At 43.5% G+C, this 19,088-nt stretch overlaps 2 protein-coding genes across 5 annotated transcripts in view; one reads left to right on the plus strand and one right to left on the minus strand.

The window, feature by feature from the left end:
• kank4 (KN motif and ankyrin repeat domains 4) overlaps positions 1 to 14,003 on the minus strand; it is a 44,528-nt gene extending 30,525 nt beyond the window's left edge. The window contains exon 1 of one of the 2 annotated variants that reach the window (XM_049727027.2): positions 13,908 to 14,003. The gene's annotated coding sequence lies outside the window, so the exon portion shown is untranslated. Of the gene's footprint in view, positions 1 to 11,916; positions 12,322 to 13,907 lie in introns of those variants that run through there. The other variant, XM_049727026.2, reaches the window with a different exon arrangement.
• A 422-nt stretch (positions 14,004 to 14,425) lies between these two features.
• Positions 14,426 to 18,755, plus strand: usp1 (ubiquitin specific peptidase 1). 3 transcript variants are annotated; one of them, XM_049727064.2, is made up of 9 exons: positions 14,426 to 14,723; positions 15,059 to 15,216; positions 15,341 to 15,485; positions 16,028 to 16,129; positions 16,218 to 16,381; positions 16,618 to 17,267; positions 17,448 to 17,606; positions 17,737 to 17,938; positions 18,014 to 18,755. In XM_049727064.2, the coding sequence occupies exons 2-9, from the start codon at positions 15,089 to 15,091 to the stop codon at positions 18,678 to 18,680; spliced, it is 2,217 nt and encodes a 738-aa protein (XP_049583021.1). In that variant the 5' UTR covers positions 14,426 to 14,723; positions 15,059 to 15,088; the 3' UTR covers positions 18,681 to 18,755. The 3 variants fall into 3 exon arrangements, with proteins under 3 accessions (XP_049583021.1, XP_049583004.1, XP_049583013.1); XM_049727047.2 differs by having other exon boundaries at positions 14,428 to 14,723; positions 15,338 to 15,485; XM_049727056.2 differs by lacking the exon at positions 14,426 to 14,723 and adding an exon at positions 14,762 to 14,976 and having other exon boundaries at positions 15,338 to 15,485.
• Positions 18,756 to 19,088: the final 333 nt, after the last annotated feature.

Here is a 19,088-nt window from a genome sequence, read left to right on the forward strand (position 1 = left end):
CAAACTTAAAATTTTTTGGGTCCCACCGAGATTCGAACCCGGGTCGCTGGGGTGAAAGCCCAGAGAACTAACCACTACCCTATGGAAGCCTTGCCCTCAGTGCATGGAACATGTATGGTTTTATGGAGCAGCTCACAAGCGACAAGCTGAAGACTCCACAGCAGATGTCATCACAACACGTTGTGTACACGAACACCTAGCAAAGTACAATTTAAAATGGCACTTTCGAAGTACCCAAAGTTAAACTTACAAAAGAAAACCCATAACAAACAAAACTTACACAAGAAGAGCCCTAACGTGGCACTTAACAGCTGTCCGTGTCAATTGCAAAATGTAAACAAGGACCATGTGAAAATTAGGTCAATGCAATCTCCGGTTAGAATATGTTATTTTGTAGGTATTAACAAGTAGAATAGTTATAAATTAGTCACAATTATTTAGGCAGATAATTATGGGATATTTTGGTACATTACACGAGGTAAAATAAATAAATAAGAAAGTGTAGCGAACGATTTGGTGAACGATTCTTTTGAACAAATATTTTGAGTGAACCGATTCTAAAGATTCAGTTCACTTGAGAACTGGAATGCACATCACTAGTACAAAATAATAAAATAAATACATAAGAAAGTGTAGCGAACGATTTGGTGAACGATTCTTTTGAACAAATATTTTGAGTGAACCGATTCTAAAGATGCAGTTCACTTAAAAGAACTGGAATACACATCGCTCGTACAAAACACTGCAAGCTATTGTAGACTGTCGGTCGAAATAGCCGACTGGTTAGAGACTCGGGCTCTTGCCCGGCAAGATCTTGGTTCGATCCCAGGTGCGAGCAAGTGGTTTTGCTGTGCAATTAACCCTTTATTCATTTATTGTCCTTTTTTTTAACCTCGTGTAGTGTACCTACACATTGTGTCATATAAAGCAGTTAACCAAATGTCAGATTTTTATGTTTTAATTGGCTGATATAAAAACAAGGAATAAGACTCCAGACAAGTTTTAACATAAATGTTTTTTAAAAATAATAATATTAAAAGCAAATTTCAAACCAGCAATCTAATGTGAAATTGCAGTAGATAATATTTATATCCACGTTATTTAAAAACGACTATAAGTGTTATACTACGATTCAAGTGGTTACCAGCTCAGTGGCCTAAGAGGAGAGTGTCCGCCCTGAGATTGGGAGGTGGTGGGTTCAAACCCCTGCCGGGTCATACCAGTGACCATTATAACAATGGTACTCATTTCTTCCCTGCTTGGCACTCAGTGTAAGGGGTTGAAATGGGGCCCCCCCTGCTGCTCACGATCATTGGGACTTTTGGCACGCAGGGGTGTCCTTGTGTGAGTGAAAATTCCGCCAGCCAGACACAAAGATAAAAGGCTTTAAAGAGACCCAAACCGAGAGGGAGAATGATTTGCGCTGCTTCATTATGTATCTCACTGTCACAGAAAATACACTTGAGTCCACCCGTGCATCAGCATATACATTTTGTATTCGCAAACAGTCGTCCAGTCATTATACAAGGAGTTCAAGTGCAACGGCCAAATTAAGTGTTAAAGGTCAGCAAATATTATTGCTCTACAATGTCAAACTACTGCACGCAATTGAATTAATATACAGCACATTGAGTGTGGTGGTCCTTGGCTTCCGAGCATAATGAGAATGTTGCCAGGATTGTGTATGTAATGCTGAATATATTTGTTCATCTTGCAAACGGCAAGAACGATAAAGCCATTAAGGGTCCTAATAGCTGTCTTTCATTTCACTGAAGATGCTACAGGAATATTCCATTTCTCGGAATCTGCATATATTTGAGCCCGTTTCTCTCGTGTCTGTCACGTTAGAAGCAGATCAAGCAGACAGGCGGTTGGTTCCCTCAGCTACTCTCCAAGTCTTGTTTACTTTCCCAACCTCTTCCAAATGAGCGGGTTCTTGAAATAGGCGAGCACCAATCTCCGCTAAGATTGAATGACCGTTAAGTTTTACTGCCGGGACCAGAGGAGGAAGAAACATTTTCTAAAATTAACACCATGCTACACAATAGCAATAATAACTTGTCTGTTGTGAGCCAATTACGTGGTAACATTTCCCACCCAAACAACATTTGAACTCGTATCGCGTTCAGAAATCTCTCTTTTTTTTTTTTTCTACGCGCAAGTACATGCTTGGTCAACTTGTCTCAATTTATCAGGTGAGACGACAAGTCTGCTTTTATAAAACTGCCATCAAAAAAACGGAGATGGCCTCTTTAGATAATCCTCCTAATGTTTACGAGCCTTTCTTTGAAGAATTGTCTCATAAATGGACATTTGAGTATTTAGGGGAACGTGATATGCAATTGCAAGGAGTAGAAGAAGGTTTTTCATTTGAAAGGAAAGCCTTTTTTAATCAAACAGCTCATCTGATGGCCATCAGATTAAAAGAACATGAGGCACTTTGTTTGGCTCCTGCACATTCAGAATAGAACTGACACAAATATCTTTTTATGGTCTATTAAGAATTGCAAATGCAGAAAGAGCCTAATGAGCTCATGGTTAGCATCATATTTCTGAGGTTTGGGGGGCTCATGACCTTTGGATTTGTTTTTAACACTTTGGATTTACAAATGTTTGAATAAATAATACCGAAGCATTTGAGTGGATGTGCCTTTGTGCGTTAGATAAGCTAAGTCAATACAAAGCTACACAATCCCTGACACTGAGATACGTACATCAGTGGCAAAATTACAGACAGACATTTGTCTGCTTCGACGGTGATAACTACAACTTGAGTGCGCTTGTGCTTACTTTGTCATTTTTTTCCAGAGCCAATTACAAATGCACAGTAGCAGAAGGCAGTGAATGGGAAAACAGACTGCTCATGCGAAAACCTGCCTGTGCTTAGGCTACACTCCATGTTGGCTTTGTCTGCATGTGCTTCCGGATTAGGCAGTGAATGAAACAAAAAAAAAAAAAAAAGATGGTGTATCTCAGGGCATATTCAATTGAAGACAAAGAATGTTGATCATTTCTAAAATCTTCAAAAATGGAAGCCCGCATACTTGGGGTGAGCACACTTGAATGGTTGACGCTACATAAGCACCATTGCTGTCTGTCTTGTTGACATACAACCACAGCAGTGTATTTTGGAAACATTCAAAGGCTATGACCTTATCATGGGGACAAGAGGGAGTCACAAACAGGAAACAAGCAGCAGAAATAGTCAAGTGGTCAGTGCAGTGGGATTCATGTCGTAAATACAGTTTACACTCCCATGACATTTGTTGCCTCTTGAGAACTCAATGTCCACTGGCAATGTTATGGCTCAGCACTTTATCTCCTGTTGCTTACGGTCTCCAGCCCTGTGGTGGCCAGCCACAACTCCACTGACTACTTAACGCTCTTCTCTCACCCTTTCATACTTCGGGTAGAGCTACAGAATGTCAATATCAGGAAAAGTGCCTCAAATTGCTACACTGCAAGATAATAGAGAAGGCTACAGACAGTGACTATTTTTGGACGTTCACACTTTGAGACTTTAATATCAAAGGGCTTGACAAATGAGGGAGGATAAAGGATGGAAAATGACATAATCCCTCTTTCCAGTAGAACCAGAAATAACTGAGAATGATCAGATTACACACACAGTGAACTCATTATCCTGCAAAATATAGAAAGAATAAATTAGATATTAGTGTCATAGTTGTGTTGCAGTGAGAATGTCGTTGCAAGAAAATAACCGTCAGTTTTGAGAAACTGTAAAGAGAACATTTCGAAATGAAATCACTGCTAAAGGATCTGTATTGCAAAATAAACTTTCAATCTCTCCGTTACCATTGAATTAAAACGCTGGGTTGGTTCGCTATTCCACACAAAAAAAAAATAAAAAAATCACGGGGCCAAGGAATAAGGTGGATGAAGAGGTCAGCCAGAATTAGAACATTGATAATCAATTCAGAACTGGACAGAAATAAATGAAATCCAGGAAAGGGGTACAATCCTAGGAATAGAGAAGGAAGGATCCCATGACATGAGATTAGAGATCATGGCTGCTTTCTTTGACCTTCTCTCAGTCAATAAGAATGCAAAGAACAAAATGGGCAGGAAAACATCTTCAGATAGGCTTTGTATTATCATATCTCAAGTATGGTGGTGCTCTATGAAGAAGATGGCCGGCCGGCCGGCCACATGATGTGGAGCGGCATGGTTATCTCTTTAGGATTACACTTTAATCAAGCTAAAGCTCCGCCATGGTAATCCTATGCAAGAGTACTATTTCAGCCTGTCCTCTTCCCGCCATTGTTGATGTCAGAGCTCCCTCCACGTGGCAGCAATGCATCATTCATTACATTACATCCAATACATGAGCTGCATCAATCTTTTTTTTTTTTTTTTTGCCACATATGTTGAGCTCATTATCTAGCTAAATAAGGTAGAGACAATGGGAAATTTGAATTTGTCTGCTGTTGCGTTGCATTCCAGTATGTCCATTTTTCCTTCTTTTTCAAAGGACGCTCATGAATCAACAAAATACTTGCTAATATACGATGAAAAAAAGACCAGAGAACCCAACTAAAAGGAAAACGATGAGATGGCGTTACTGGGACGTGAGAGTCGGAGGGTTAAAAAAAAATCCCTTCAGTTCTCCGCCCATACGTTTGCTCATCTACACTACATGGAATTATAAATAAATCAGACGGATGAGAGGATAATGTTTCCTCTTTAATAAAGAAGACAGATGGTCACAAACACGCTCGCACGCTCGCTCTGACACCTTTAGCTCAAATCTACTGGCAACTAAAAGTCGAAGGTACAAGCCAAACGCTTTCTTTCTTCCTTTTACAGCAAAGCAACAGATGGCCACCCAATGCTGACACGCATCAAAGTGTTCTAAACATTAAGACGCTCTGATAAAGAGACCACGCTACTGGACCGAATAGACACACTAAACACTCCCCATCTGCCAGAGCTCTAGTGGCAAATTGGGTTCGTTATTGAGGCTCCTTTTTTCTCTCAACGTTAAGCCACAGTTGGCACGAAAGGACTTACGGAAACGGTTTAGAAGAAATCCGGGGCTCTGGGTTGCTGCCAATGGCTGCATGGCAGGGAGCCGATTCAAGCAGCTTAGTCAGCTGCAGACAATGCGCATCATAACACAGAAAAATAAAAGTGTCACTAGGTCACTTGTGATTTGTCTACGGGTCGTACTGCAGGCCGCGCCAACAATGCCTTGCGCTCTGATCACGACCACACAGCAGGAATATTTGTGAAATTATGAAGATACTCATAATGCTCAATAAGGATAGGGACTGGATATGTGTTTAAAAGGTGGATTCAACCTCAATCCACACCAAGGGACAATTTGGAGCGCTCGATGGGCCCACCACCGTGCACGGAATGTGGGAGGAAACCGGAGCGCCCGGAGGAAACCCACGCAGGCACCGGGAGAACGTGCAAACTCCACACAGGAAGGCCACAGCCGGAATTGAACCCTGCACCCACCTCTGAACTTTGAGGCGGCGGACGTGCCAACCAGTGCTCCGCTGCGCCGCCCATGGAAGGGGGAAAAAAAAAAACATAAAAAACAACAAAAATGCTCAATCATATTGGGGAAATATTTTCACAATATTGTAAATGATTTGATTTGATAAGTTCAGTGGCTTGGATGATATTTTAGACCTCAAACGAATGAAAGTGCAAATTGCCCTTTTTAGCCTTGTTAGAAATTGTGTTAATTGGTACTATTTGATTTGATTCTATTCTAGGTTGTCAGGCTGACTGCACGCAAGCTCATTTCCACTGACAACTGACCAAGTATGAAGTACTTGTTGAACAAATGATCTTTTGTCACCAGCTAAATCCACCCAAGTGAGATAAGAGTACTTATTTATTGGCGTGAGCAATTGCCTCACATGGGCGTTTTCTTGAAACACTTAAAGAAAATATGAGTGGAGGCAAATGAAAAGGCCCATGGCTGTTAAGTAGCGGATAACATGTCCGCCTCACAAATAAGAGGGGCGCGGGTTCGAATCTCAACTTCCCTCTTACTTTCCTTCCTCGGAGGCCAATTTTCTGGCTTCAGAAAAGCTGCTGCTCATTTGTCTAATGTCAGTATAATCTGTAAAACATTAACAAGACCGGATTTTAATGAACAAATGGTTTGACTCTCTTGCTCTCTTTCTCAAATCATTGTCCTCAGTTTTGGCTTTCCTTACGGAATGCAACCCTCAGCTACTTTGTTTTCCCCCTCAGTCTTGTGAACATGCTAAATGCTTTTTGTCGAGGAAAAAAAATGCTCTTGACTAGTAGAATGTACAGTAGATAACCCTGACTGGGGCAACTCTATCTTTTATCTGATTGGTTGTCATAAGGAGAGATTAGTTGCTGGGGGGGGGCGGGGAAAAAAGCAGCTGATAACGGTATACAAGCAAATGCCGCCACTTCTTCTTTTGGAATCTACCACGCTAATTTGCACTGAAGTACTTTCCAACATCCAGAAGAAAAAAAAACCCAAACAGTTAAGCGCAAATATTACAAGATAATAGTCAGACACCAAACCAATTGTGCATCTCTTGTTTTCAATAAACCATGTAAGCTAAACGATTAGAATACGTTTCCTTAGCATACAGACGTGAAAGAGGTTTGACATTTACAGACTTTGATGTTTTAGTTGGCATGGCAACTCTCATTATCACAAACAATTCCATCAAAATGATTTCAAAAAAGATGTGATTGAAAATACGAAAGATGATCCTTTCTGAGTCATGCAAGCGTCAGAGAAGAAATCATGGGACTCAAGTGTGCGTGTTTGTACCATAATAGAAAACATGCTCACGTACAAAATGTGCTATTCAAGTCCCTGGTGGTGGTCAAGCAGAGTACAAAGTGCAACCGCACTTGCAGGTTGAGTAGCTGAAAGAGTTCAAGGATCACTAAATTCTGGAAGAGCGGCAACTCCACTGAGGCTGAACACTCTGCTGGCCCAGACACACACGCACGTGCACACACGTGCACACACAGCGCACGCAGTGTGTCTTGTGTGTGGATGGGATGCACGTGCATGCAAGGTATTCATTCATCAGTTGATCTACATTCCTGAGCTTCATGCAAGCCATTAGTGGGAGCTATCTCACAGAGGTTCCTTTGAAAGATGGAACATCAAACAGGATTTGAGCGCGCGCACACACATCGAGTGACAAATGCACTTTACTTCACTGCCAACATGACAGTCCTTTTTTTCTTTTTTGAACCCTTTTTTATCTCTACCTGTGTGGCACTCTAACAACTCCAAAGTGTTCTTCACCCCTGGTAAGGTAACAACTATGGAAGTAACATAAGCGAGTTTGTCTTTAGGAGGAGAAAAAAAAAAAGAGAGAGCTGAGCTGTCATATTAAAGCATGTCTCATCTTTCAGCTCAAAATACTAGAGGGGCTCAAAACACCTGAGAACAATTCCTGCTTTGACATACTTGGTGAATAAAGATGATTAAGCTTCTGAGGAGAAATGTTTCTGAACTCTGCTCTTACATTAAAACTCATTAGATAACAGTCACAGTTGTAGCCGCACAATGATCTCTTTTAGGATCTTATGCACTTACAAATATATCCACCCTTCTTTTCCAAAATCCTAAAGGGCCATCTTTGACCAACATTCAAATCCACCCACATGCGAGCGAGCTCAATGTGGGCCATGGGTTCATAGACTGATTTAGTCGACCACCTTTGTGAAATATGTGGGAAGGCATGCAGACACCATTTAAACACACACTAAGAAAGCCAAAGGTTATTTCAGTACAGACAGGATTGTACCGCAAACACGCGGCAAACATTTTGGACTTCCAGCAGGGAGCGGCCACTTCACTTCACTTCCATCCACACTCGACCAGGACGTTCCTTCCTCCTTGGGCCAGCCAATAAGAAGGCCGAGGTAGCATGAAGGAAGTCCCGTGTTCCCTTCAGCTCCCTCTGCTCTTCTCCAAGCACAATGTTTTTTCCTGCCTGTCAATGCCAGGAACCCATTAAGAAATGTGTTGGGAGACAATGGAAGGATGAACTAACCAGCTATTGTTCCTCACTGTTGCTTCTTGAAAAAGTTGCCACAAGCTCAGAACAAACAATTGGGCACATCAGCATTGTCATCAGACTATCAAGTAACGATGTCATAAACGATTAAATATGAAATGCACCGTTGCACAGTTTTGTAACGTGAATATACATAATACTTTGTCATTTTCCCGTAAAACTTCTATGCTTCTCCAATGACATACGCTTTTTTAATTCCTCATACTACAAGATATAAAATTGAAGGAAATGACGTAACGGCTGAACTGCGGAGCACAAAGTGGAAGAATGCTCCTGCCTGTGCTGACTATTAAAAAGAGAGCTGAGCCAATGGGGCCTGGCTTGCTTGCTTGCTTGCTTGCTTGCTCCTAACTTCTCTTGAGTTTTTGTTTTTTTGCTGTCAATCAAGAGGCCAGTCAGATCATCGCTTTGGCACACGGCGCTCCCCCACCTTGCTCCTTCCTTCTTTCTTTCTGCAAGACAAATTGACAAATAGAGTTTCTTTTTTTTTTTTTTTCAGATTTGGGACACTTTTTGTCACATTATTTGGCCTGTTCTTTCCGAAGAAGCTCTCCAAACACGTTAGCTTGTTTTTACTTAATTTTTCCTCGTATCACATGAGCAGATTTTCAAAATACAATTTCTTTCAGACTCTGATCATCAATAAAATATGATTGAGTTATTTGTTTCCAGTCTCTGCGAGTGGACCTGTGACAAACGTCCTGCTGCCCGAAACTGGTCCACCGCCTGGTATGTTGCATTTGAATTGCCTCATTACAGTAATCATCATGGTATTTTATGCTGCTAGCTGGCGTTTCCACGTTTGTTTCACTTACGCGAATGAGACTGATTCAGTAGAGGCAGGTGGCAGCCAATATAGCGTAGTCCTCAATGAATTAAAGCTCATTTGTGTGTTGGATATGGAAGGACACAAGGGGTCAATGTTAGTCTGTGATTTAATGGGCTCCAATGAATTCATCCCAGAGTACACAAGTTCAATGCACTTTGGTGTCGCTAGATCATGCTGTGAAGACTTGTTGGCCTGCTGACAGTGCTTTAATGGCAATTGCGCTTCCAGAGCAAGGACGAAAATCTGCCTCCTTTGGCAACCGCATCAGCCATGGCTGGCAACTCTCCAAAAAATGGACGGGATTCACCCCCACTGCAACAAAATTGCCAGTAATGGTGATGGTCTGCATTTAGTCAATCATGTCAGAAGATGGGCAAAGATCAGGACCATAACACAAGCACGGGTAGATTCAAACATGGGACCTCTCCACTATCAGACGGATTAACCGACAGAAAAATAAGCACATAGCAGAGAGCATGAACATGAGCAAAGGTTTGAAGATTCAATGTCAGGTGTGCTTTCCAGAGCACCAATAAAGACACAATTGATTGGATGTGATCCACCTGTAGCGACACTTGAAAGCATAGCGTGTCAACACAAATCCATTAGCGTAGCGGCTACAGTGTACGTGTGCGCGTTGACTCGAATCCGTGTCTTCTCAGTTCGGGGTTTGGAGGTTCTTTGACTGACACAAAACGATTTTAGGGAGTCCCTCTTCCTCCTACAGCAGCTCTTTAGAAGCCCTAAAGCTCCTTAGACAGTCTCCAGCACTTGCTTGATGAAAGAACATCATTTTTAATAAGTCTAAATAGTGTGAAGATGAAGCAAGCCTAGGATTAATCCTGTGAGTCGAACTGGTGTAGCTCTGCAGGGCTCTTTGTCAAGCACAATTGCCAGGGACTACCTCCAGCGGCGGCTTAGCGGCGGAACGTTCTGTCTCCCCATTCTGTCTCCATGCATCAATAATAGCAGCAAAACAATTCTCACTTCTATTGCCCTCAAGTGATCATACAAAGTTAATACAGAAACGTGGCGTATTTTGATTGTGAAAGGCCCGCAGGAGAAGCCGTTGGATGGAGAATGTGAGCCGCACGAGGCCAAAAAGATGATCGCTGGCTCGTAAGGATAGAGAACCAAAATAACAAACAATTGGTTCATCTTTCAATGCCCTCACACGCTCTTATCAACATTACAAAGATGGTGAAGCAGCATTCAGCATGGAAGAAGCAAAAGTGAAGTCAGCCTTGAGTGGAAATCAAACGCAGGTTAAAAACGGACTTTTTTGCCCATACCTTGTTGTTGGCAATTTGTGCGAGTTGTCTTGCTATGTAAATAAAGCTGTTTTGTCTCATCTTGCCTCCTGATACGTTAGCTGTGTTTCTAGCACGGCTTCTATACCTAAAGCGGTCAACTCGGGAGGGAAGAGGGAAGAGAGTGTGTACGCATACATGACTTGCAGGTGGACGCTAAATCTTTCCTTACATCGCGTGTGCCCTGAAATCCGTCTTCCAAAGTCAAAATAATTCTCCACAATGGATGCTATCAACCGCCATGATATTCGGTTGATGAGGAAATATTCAACTCTGGCTGGGTCATGCATCAACCAAACTGGATGAATTGATATCATGGTTTGGGGAGCACCGCTTTTGACAAATGGGTTAGTATGTTTGGATTGTGCAGTAGGTCTGCGACGATGCATAGAAAATACAGCAAGAGCCTAGAAAAGAAAGGTTTCACATTGGACGGTCATTATAAGAAAAGCGTGGGCGTATGATTCCCGGGCACATCTCACAGATACTTCTGTCACTGTGCAAATCGCACATGGTTGCATCTCTACAGCAAGGTCTCTAAAAGCCATGAGCCACAATGAATCACCTCTCAGCACCTCCCAGGAAATCATACTGACGCGCAAACGCGTACATAAACACAGAGCGACGGACCAGGCGCAAATGCGACGAAAACAGATTGCAGTTGACGACCTACGGATATCTTTCGACATCGATGCCCTTTCGACCTGCGTATTCCATCTGACGATGGATGGATGGACTAGGTAGGTAGATATGTGGATGGAGAGAGAGAGAGAGAGACACACAGAGACAGTGAGCAAGAGAACGAGAGAGATGCACCCTTGCACGCACACACAGAGGCTCTGAGGTGTATTGTAAACAAGTCTTTTCTAATTGTAATGCGTGCTCTTTTTAATGTCGTCTAGCTGTGCTTTGCCAACCGACCGTGGCCGATTCTGTGCGGCAGACATGCAGTGTAGTGACCAAGTCTGACTGGGAATACACGCACACGCTGAGAGAGCAGAAATGGGCGGGAGAGAGAGAGAGTGAGAGAAAGACAGAGAGAGGGAGAGAGAGAGAAAATGCAGGCAACGCAGTGATGCAGAGTGAATGCATGCAGATCTGTGCGAGCCCATCTTATCGTTCTGAAACATTTTCTTCCCCCCTCGCATCTGATTAGAGCAGGCCTACCTTCTCAAGTGTGTGTACTGTAACTGCGTGCACATGTGCACACGTTGCCCACCAGCTGGAAGACATTAGTCAAGCCAGCAGGTAACTTTACTCAAAAACTGCCACAGATAATGAGAAGCTTAGGAATTGCTATCAACTGGCTTAGCAAGACCGAGATAGAAGGAGAAGACAGAATGACATTGAAAAGAGTTGCAGGTATGCACGCGCTTGGAGGATGGCCTTTTCCGTCAACACTCTTTACCTTACGGATGATCGAAATGAATGCACAAACAAGCAAAATGTGGCCGTTATAAAATTGAAATATTTTCTTGGAGACTCAAATATGATTCCAGAAAAAGACAGTCCTAAATGTCAAAGGCTGTGAGACGGAGGTACATAAAAAAATGAATCCCAAAAAACAGCATTGAAGCAAATCAATAAAATTGGGAAAAGTAGAATGTAACATCAAGCAAGAAAAAGAACCATGGGACCCCATCAACAGCTTAGAGAGGAACTGAGTGAACAATAAAAAAAAAAAAAAAAAAAAAAACATTTGCTCTTCCCTTACCTCTGGAGCTTGTTTTTGAAATCCTTTGGAAAATATCGACGCCTCAGCAGCACTAGCTTCTCACTTTCTAGCTCTTTTGCCACAATAATTGTTTGCAAAAAGCCTTCCGGCCGGCGGGGAGAGCGTGTGTCCTCCTCTCGTGTATCCTTGGTGCTGATGAACAGTGCTAAGTGAAACTCCACTGGAGAGCAGACAGACAGGCGAAGCCAGTGAAACAGGAGAGCGGCGAGAGTCCAGGACAGACTGAGTAGGATGGAAGGGTTACGGCTTCCTAACATCATAGCGGCTGAGTGGATACACCCACCTCTTCAGGCTGCATCACACCAGAGGGAGTCTACTGAAAACTATGCACACACAGCAAGCTAGGAAATCTCATTTTGGCTACTGCACATACAGGTACAAAGATCCAATCACAAATAGGTGAAAAAAAAAAAAAAAAAAAATCTTCTATGAACATCCTTGTGTTTGAACAATTAAAGATTGAAAGGTTGGACATGTTGGAGTTCCAAATCCCAAAATCCTGGCTTTCAGCCCAGGAGCATTTATTGAATATAAGGGAAGTGATTGTTATTTGCAGAATAGTTGAATAAAAACAGGTGGCAAGCTGCCCAGTGAACCGTAGCATGGAATGAAATGTAGCATTCTTGGAGTGCATGTGGGCCTATCTCTCATCATGCCTTCATTTTCCCTCTCTTGCCTTGTTGGCTGAAGAATGAGGAGGAGGAGGGGGGTGCTTTTCATATCATGGAGCACAAGGCTGGTTGCCGCTATATTAAAATGAGTGCTCTCGTTTTTGGCCACTTAATAACTCAAATGAACGCTCCCACCTCCCAACAGATGTTTGCTTCCACTGCTTGTAATGTGAGTCAGCTAAGAACATTGTGCATGGTATGACCTTTTGACTGAGAGGCAGACATGCTAACCGCCGCAGCACCTTGCTGCCCCAAGATGCTGTGCTAAAGACATCATAACAATGAATCATCACTGTGTTTCATTGAGTTATTGTTCAGGTAAAAGGTCAGACTTTTGAATTATTCTTCATTTCGTCGGTATTCTGCTAAATAATATCCATGATAGATCATAGACAGCAATTGCTCGATCGTGACACTTTATCCAAGCCAATCCTTGAGCGCACAAATACATTCCAAAAATACAAAATGAACTTAGCCCACTTAACTGACACGTTCACCAACATCCGGGGTGAAGGGAAATCCACAGATACTCAGAAGTAAGTCAAGACTTGCAAAATGAAATGCATCATCACATTGCTGTCGATGGACTATGAAAAACGAAATGCCAGCGCAGCAAGTTGATAAAACACCTGCTGACCTTTCAATTACTGTGCATTACTAAACATTGGAAATGCAAGTCTGTAATATTGACTCTAAATCAAGATCCATTGTGTGGAACAGTATATGAGCTACGCCTGGCCCTAATTTAGTTGATCAACCATTCCTGAATGAAAAGATAAGCATGATGATGCAAGCAAGTCTAAAGCACTGCTGTTATTACCATACTATATTAAATAGCCACGGGAGGTACGGTACCACTTTTCTACTGCAATTTACCCAGTAGTGTCTGACTATTACAGCATCACTCGGTGACTAAGTCAGTCGGCTGATTGCGGGTTAAGGAAGATGTAGCTGATACGAGTCCATCCATCTATATGCATGTGCAGACCATGAAGCCACTCTGCAGCAGCAGCAACGGCAGCATCAGCATCAGGACCAGCAGCAGAGACCGTTATTCCTCAACATCATCGTACTGATGTGCACGTGAAATAATAAACACTGCACTCATTATTTGTTTTCCTCCAACCGCATTAAAGTGATGCGAGCATCTTCGGAGGACAACTATTCTCCATCCACCCCTTATTTAGATCAACATTGCACCTGATTCAAAGGAATCGTTCGCGCGGAAGCAATTCTGCAGGGTTTTTTCCCCTCCTTTGGTTTAAGACATCAGAGACAAAAACGTAAATAGTATCTTACCGTTGAAAATCGCGGACGGATTGCTGGAGCTGACTGTCAAATGTGGAGATGGTCCTGTGACTGTGGTCGATTGGACGCCTTTGGACGGCGTGACCATGTCATTAACAAGAGTGCCCTCTGCTGGCCAATCCATAACATTGCTTTTTTATAACGCTTGCAGTGTGTAATGTATTTTAAGTTTTAAAATGTAAGGATGTCATTTATTGAATGTAAAAACAGGTATCATGATTAACTACGCTGCATTCCAGATGAATAACAACGATCTTTGTATTTCGTCACTATAAACGCGCGTGTGTATGTGGTGTGCTTAATTTCAATTTATTTCCTTTTATTATGAAACTTGAAAAAAGTGGCGTCGCAACGTTTCTGTGGCTCCATTCTCAAAAGAAACATAATAAAAGGGGAAATTGCACTATACACGTTAGCTCGATTATTATTCTTGAACTAAAACAGTTACTTCCGCACAGTTTAAGGACTACAAAAACGGCTTCCGGTGGGTCTCGACAGGATATTGGTGTCCAATACAAACGCCAGATGACATTTAATCAAATGTTCATGCAATTATATAATTCCATGCCTTTAATTCACCATTATGAGCTGTAGTAAATGATAAAGAGACTACTTCGTTCGATTGTTTTGTCTCCCAAAAAAATTAGACGTTTTTTTGCGCGACAATGGTCTACCGGCGATGAAGCAGATACTGGACGATCCGGTGGAGAAAAAGCGCCAACTTCTGGTGCAGCGTCGATTAAAATGCGTTTATATCCTAAACAACCGTAAAATGCATTCGGGTTCATCCTGGACTGGTTTATTAAGGTACTATTGCAGATATGTTACTCATTTGAAGTTTGCTTACTGAAAAGTGGCGTTTCGAAAAGCAAACTCCCAGCGTCTCCTTGTGCAGCACGGTTCCGAGTGACCCACTTGGTGTCGGCGATGTTCACTCTTTGTCACTACAAAAATAACAACAACAACAATTGACAATGGCAACTACCAGTACGTTAGCGTTCGAAGTTATTTGATATGGGATCGTTGCATAACTACACCGTATTCGTAGGGTAGTTGACACGTAAGCCATGTGCGCCCGTTTGTTTGAAACTTGGATGTTGCCAAATCTAACATGCCAAGTGGTTGTTGCATTTTCCACATAGGGGCACTTTGCAACTCTTTGAAATGTGAAGATGCCTGGTCTGCAGAGTGAACATGTGGGGAGCCCCATCAAAAGGAGCAAACTGTCTCTGAAGTTCTTCCAGAAGACGGAAACCAAACGAGCCTTGGATTTCTCGGAACCTCAAGCAGATGATGCCCAGTGAGTGTACATTTTTGTCTGACAAATATGCAGATGCTGGGGGGTTGTTTAGTTGGTTGTTGCCAACTCATTATTGACATTAAAAGCAATGTCAAACTAGTTCATGCCATATGATTCTCAGCAGCTGTGATCAGGTGGTGCCGGCTCCATCTCTGCTACCGAGCTCGCCCGATGACCTCCCGCTGTCATGTCAGAGGCTAGAGGACACATTGCCATTTGTGGGCTTCCTCAACGAGGGCAACACCTGTTATCTGAACAGCATCTTGCAGGTGAAATGCCATTTTCAAAGGATCTTTGGTTCATGCTGGAGTTTTGTTTTTAGAGTGGCAAGTCAGGTGATGTAAGCCACCATATTTTTTTTATCCTCACCAAACTGAGTCTGAAATTGAAAATGACAAAACAACACTCTATAAACACAAAACGTACTCACCCATGGTAGAAGAGCTGAGTCCCTGGAAATAATGTCCCTAAAGTGCATCAATGTGAACGAAAGGATACCACGCAGTCGTCCGCAGCCGGTGTGAATTGCAGCGGTGGGTCTTCTTGTGCAAAGAAACCAAGGCAGCCATTCGGCAGCAGGTGTCAATTAGGCGTCGGCACCAGCCCCGCCCGATACCCGATACCCGTACCGCCCCTGCAGACTAAACGCACGGCCAGTTTGTCACAGCAGCTTGTGTTGACATGAGATCGGATGATTAAATGGTTCCACGTACCCTCTGCAGCTTGCTCATATATTGCTCTTTGGTGCATTGAATGTTTTCTTTTCCCTTTCAGCTGAAGATGACATGTCAATGTGGGATTGTTTCTGTAGGTCCTCTATCACTGTCCAGGCCTGAAAGAGGGAATCAAGTCCTTATACAAGTTGTCGAAAAAGAATGCTACATCCACTGAAAAAACAAAACAATGTGAAGAGGTTAGCACATATGTATTTCCCCTAAGACACTTACCTGTCTCTCAGCCACATATTCTAGTGGACTTCATCTATTCTATTTCGTTTGTAGCCAGCAGGGGATGCTGCCGAGGATGTATCTGCACACATGGAGCTCCTGGAGAGCGTCCACAGTCTGATAAGTTCCGTGGAGCAGCTGCAGTCCAACTTTCTGCTCAGCACTGACAGCTTCAATGAGCTCAACACGTCACCTCGTAAAGTACTGAACACGCTCAGGTATCTTGAAAATATTAGGCCGGCCTAAAGTTTGGTTCAAGAAAACCTTCCAGCAAACCCATTTACTTGATGCATGGGCATTAACAAATCTCATTAAATCGGGTTAATGCGTATTGGAAGATGGATGTTTTTTTTTTTTTTTGCCAGCTTGACTTTCATTTAAAAAAAAAAAAAAAAAAAAAGAAGGATGGATAGAAGAAGCTTATTCAAGATGTTGTGTTTTTGATGTTCTGCAGGCAACTGAATCCCATGTATGAAGGCTATCTTCAACATGACGCCCAAGAGGTTCTGCAGTGCATCCTGGAATACATCCAGGAGGCCTGCAACACCATCAGGAAGGAACACAAACCGACCCAAGTGGAACTTGGAAGCAGTTCAATGGCAGAATCACAAAAAGGCCAAGATGAGGATGCTCAAGTGACTGGAAAAAGGAAAAGTGACGCAGAGATGGGGAATGCTAAAAAGAAGTCCAAGTCGAGGAAATCTGGAGCACAGGTCGAGGTCTTGTTCAGCACCCCCGTCACCCGCTCCAAAAGTAAGCTATCCCATGACAACACAATGGGCAAAGCTGGAGAGAAAGAGGAGACAAAGGAAGAGGAAGGGAAAGGGAAAGAGAAAGAAGGAGGCAGTGGGGATGAGAAAACATTCCAAGAGGCTGACAGGAAAAAGAAGAAACGCCGTAAAATGGGCTGGCAGAGGCCTGCTAAGAAACAGCCCAGCATCATGTCCATGTTTCGTACTGTCGGAAAACTCACTTCCACATTCGCCAAAATCTCAACCAAAACGGAGAATGACAACGATGAAGTCCAACCTAAGGATGAGAAGAAGTATGAGGGGGTCATGCTTCCGAATGAGAACCAGGTCCACAAGACGCCAGCTCAACAAGGTATTTAGTTTTATGAATTCCGCATGAACTATTATTTGAAGGTTATGAAGAAAAAAAAACAATTTCCTTTTTTTTTTTTTTTATATATATATAAATAGAATGTTTGTGTGAACTTACCTTTTCATTCATGTACACCCTCTTTTCACAATCATAAGATGTTAAATATTTGGGCTTCTGCAGATGGTCTAGACCTGATGGAGCGCTTGTTCCACGGCCAGCTGGTTCTACGGACTCGCTGTCTGGAGTGCGAAAGCTTCACTGAGAGGCGAGAAGACTTCCAGGACATCAGTGTCCCCGTGGTGGAAGAGCAGCCCGGCAGCCCGGACCATCTCTCTTCGGGTTAGCAGAAATAAACCGCAGAGCATTCAGTTGTACAATTTTGAAGTGAAACGCATGGCATTCACAAGACTGACCTGTTTTGGCTTCATAAAGTTGAGAAATAATAACCCGATGAATGTTTTGTCTCCAGTTTCTCCATACCCCAAACCAGAAGAGAAGACCCTGAAATGGGCCATTGGGCAGTTTGCCTCGGTGGAGCGCATCGTCGGAGAGGACAAATACTTCTGTGACACGTGTCGCCATTACGCAGAGGCCGAGAGGAGTCTTCTGTTTGACAAAACTCCCGAAGTGGTCACCATTCACTTGAAGCGCTTCTCCGCCAGCGGTTTGGAGTGAGTGGCCTCACCGGTCGAGCCCTTCCTGGCTTTCAGCCTTCTTTCTCACGCCTCTTTTGTCTCTCTGTCTAGAATGGACCCGTACGCCTGTCTGTCCAAGGTGACCACGCCCTTGGAGACGCCCTTGACCTTGTCTCTGGAAGAGTGGTGCACGCCGCGCTCGTCCGGCGGAGGCCACTCCTACAAGCTCTTTGCCGTGGTCATGCACAGCGGCGTGTCCATCGGCAGCGGCCACTACACCGCTTACATCCATATGAGTGACCTGAAAGACGCCGAGCTCCGGCTGTGCGAAAGCCAGCGGCTGCCCGAGACCAAAGAAGCCTGGGACGACGGCGAGGTCTCCGTCAGGCGACCCTCCAGCTCTGCTTGCGGCAAAGCAGAAAGTAAGAAGGCTCCGGAGTGCGGACTCTTGGGAGGTCAGCGCAGTCGCACCGGCGTCGAGCAAGAAGAGAGAGCAACTGACGGCGACAAACCTGAGCAGAGAAAGACTCCAAATGCTGAAGTCCAGCTTGAGGCTGGAGAGAAGAGCGGAACAACTAACAGTGAGGAAGAGCAAGCCTGGAAAGAGCAGGCTTTAAACAATCTCCTCCAGTACGAAGGCAAATGGCTACTGTTTGATGATTCCGAAGTGCGTTTGTTTGAGGAAAAAGATGTTCTCAGAGCCTGCTGCCTTCAGACCTGCTCGTCTTCAACACCCTACTTGCTCTTTTACAAGAGAGTCGTCGAGTCGGCACATTGACAACAGCACTGTCTTCTACCCTGAAATGTACTTTTGTGTATATTCTCTGATAATAAATTGAACGATGACATGACACACACACACTTTGTGGACTTAATTGCACTTAGTTGTAAATGTTCATCTTCAAACATCTGTAGCAAAATTCCCTCAGGTTTTATTTTGGATTTAAACTATCCATCCATCCATCCATTTTCTGAACCGCTTAGTCCCCACGGGGGTCGCGGGCGTGCTGGAGCCTATCCCAGCTGTCATCGGGCAGTAGGCGGGGGACACCCTGAACTGGTTGCCAGCCAATCGCAGGGCACACAGAGACAGACAACCAATCGCACTCACACTCACACCTAGGGACAATTTGGAGTCTTCAATCGGCCTACCAAGCATGCTTTTGGAATGTGGGAGGAAACCGGA

The sequence above is a fragment of the Syngnathus scovelli genome, chromosome 10 (genome assembly GCF_024217435.2).
Source record: "Syngnathus scovelli strain Florida chromosome 10, RoL_Ssco_1.2, whole genome shotgun sequence".
In the NCBI taxonomy this organism is placed as follows: domain Eukaryota; kingdom Metazoa; phylum Chordata; class Actinopteri; order Syngnathiformes; family Syngnathidae; genus Syngnathus; species Syngnathus scovelli.

Coding starts and splice junctions, on each gene's coding strand:
- usp1 (XM_049727047.2), top strand. CDS start 15,089: ATGCCTGGTCTGCAGAGTGAACATGTGGGGAGCCCCATCAAAAGGAGC. Junction 16,130..16,217: donor AAACAAAACAATGTGAAGAG/GTTAGCACATAT, acceptor TTTCGTTTGTAG/CCAGCAGGGGATGCTGCCGA. Junction 17,939..18,013: donor TTCTCCGCCAGCGGTTTGGA/GTGAGTGGCCTC, acceptor CTCTCTGTCTAG/AATGGACCCGTACGCCTGTC.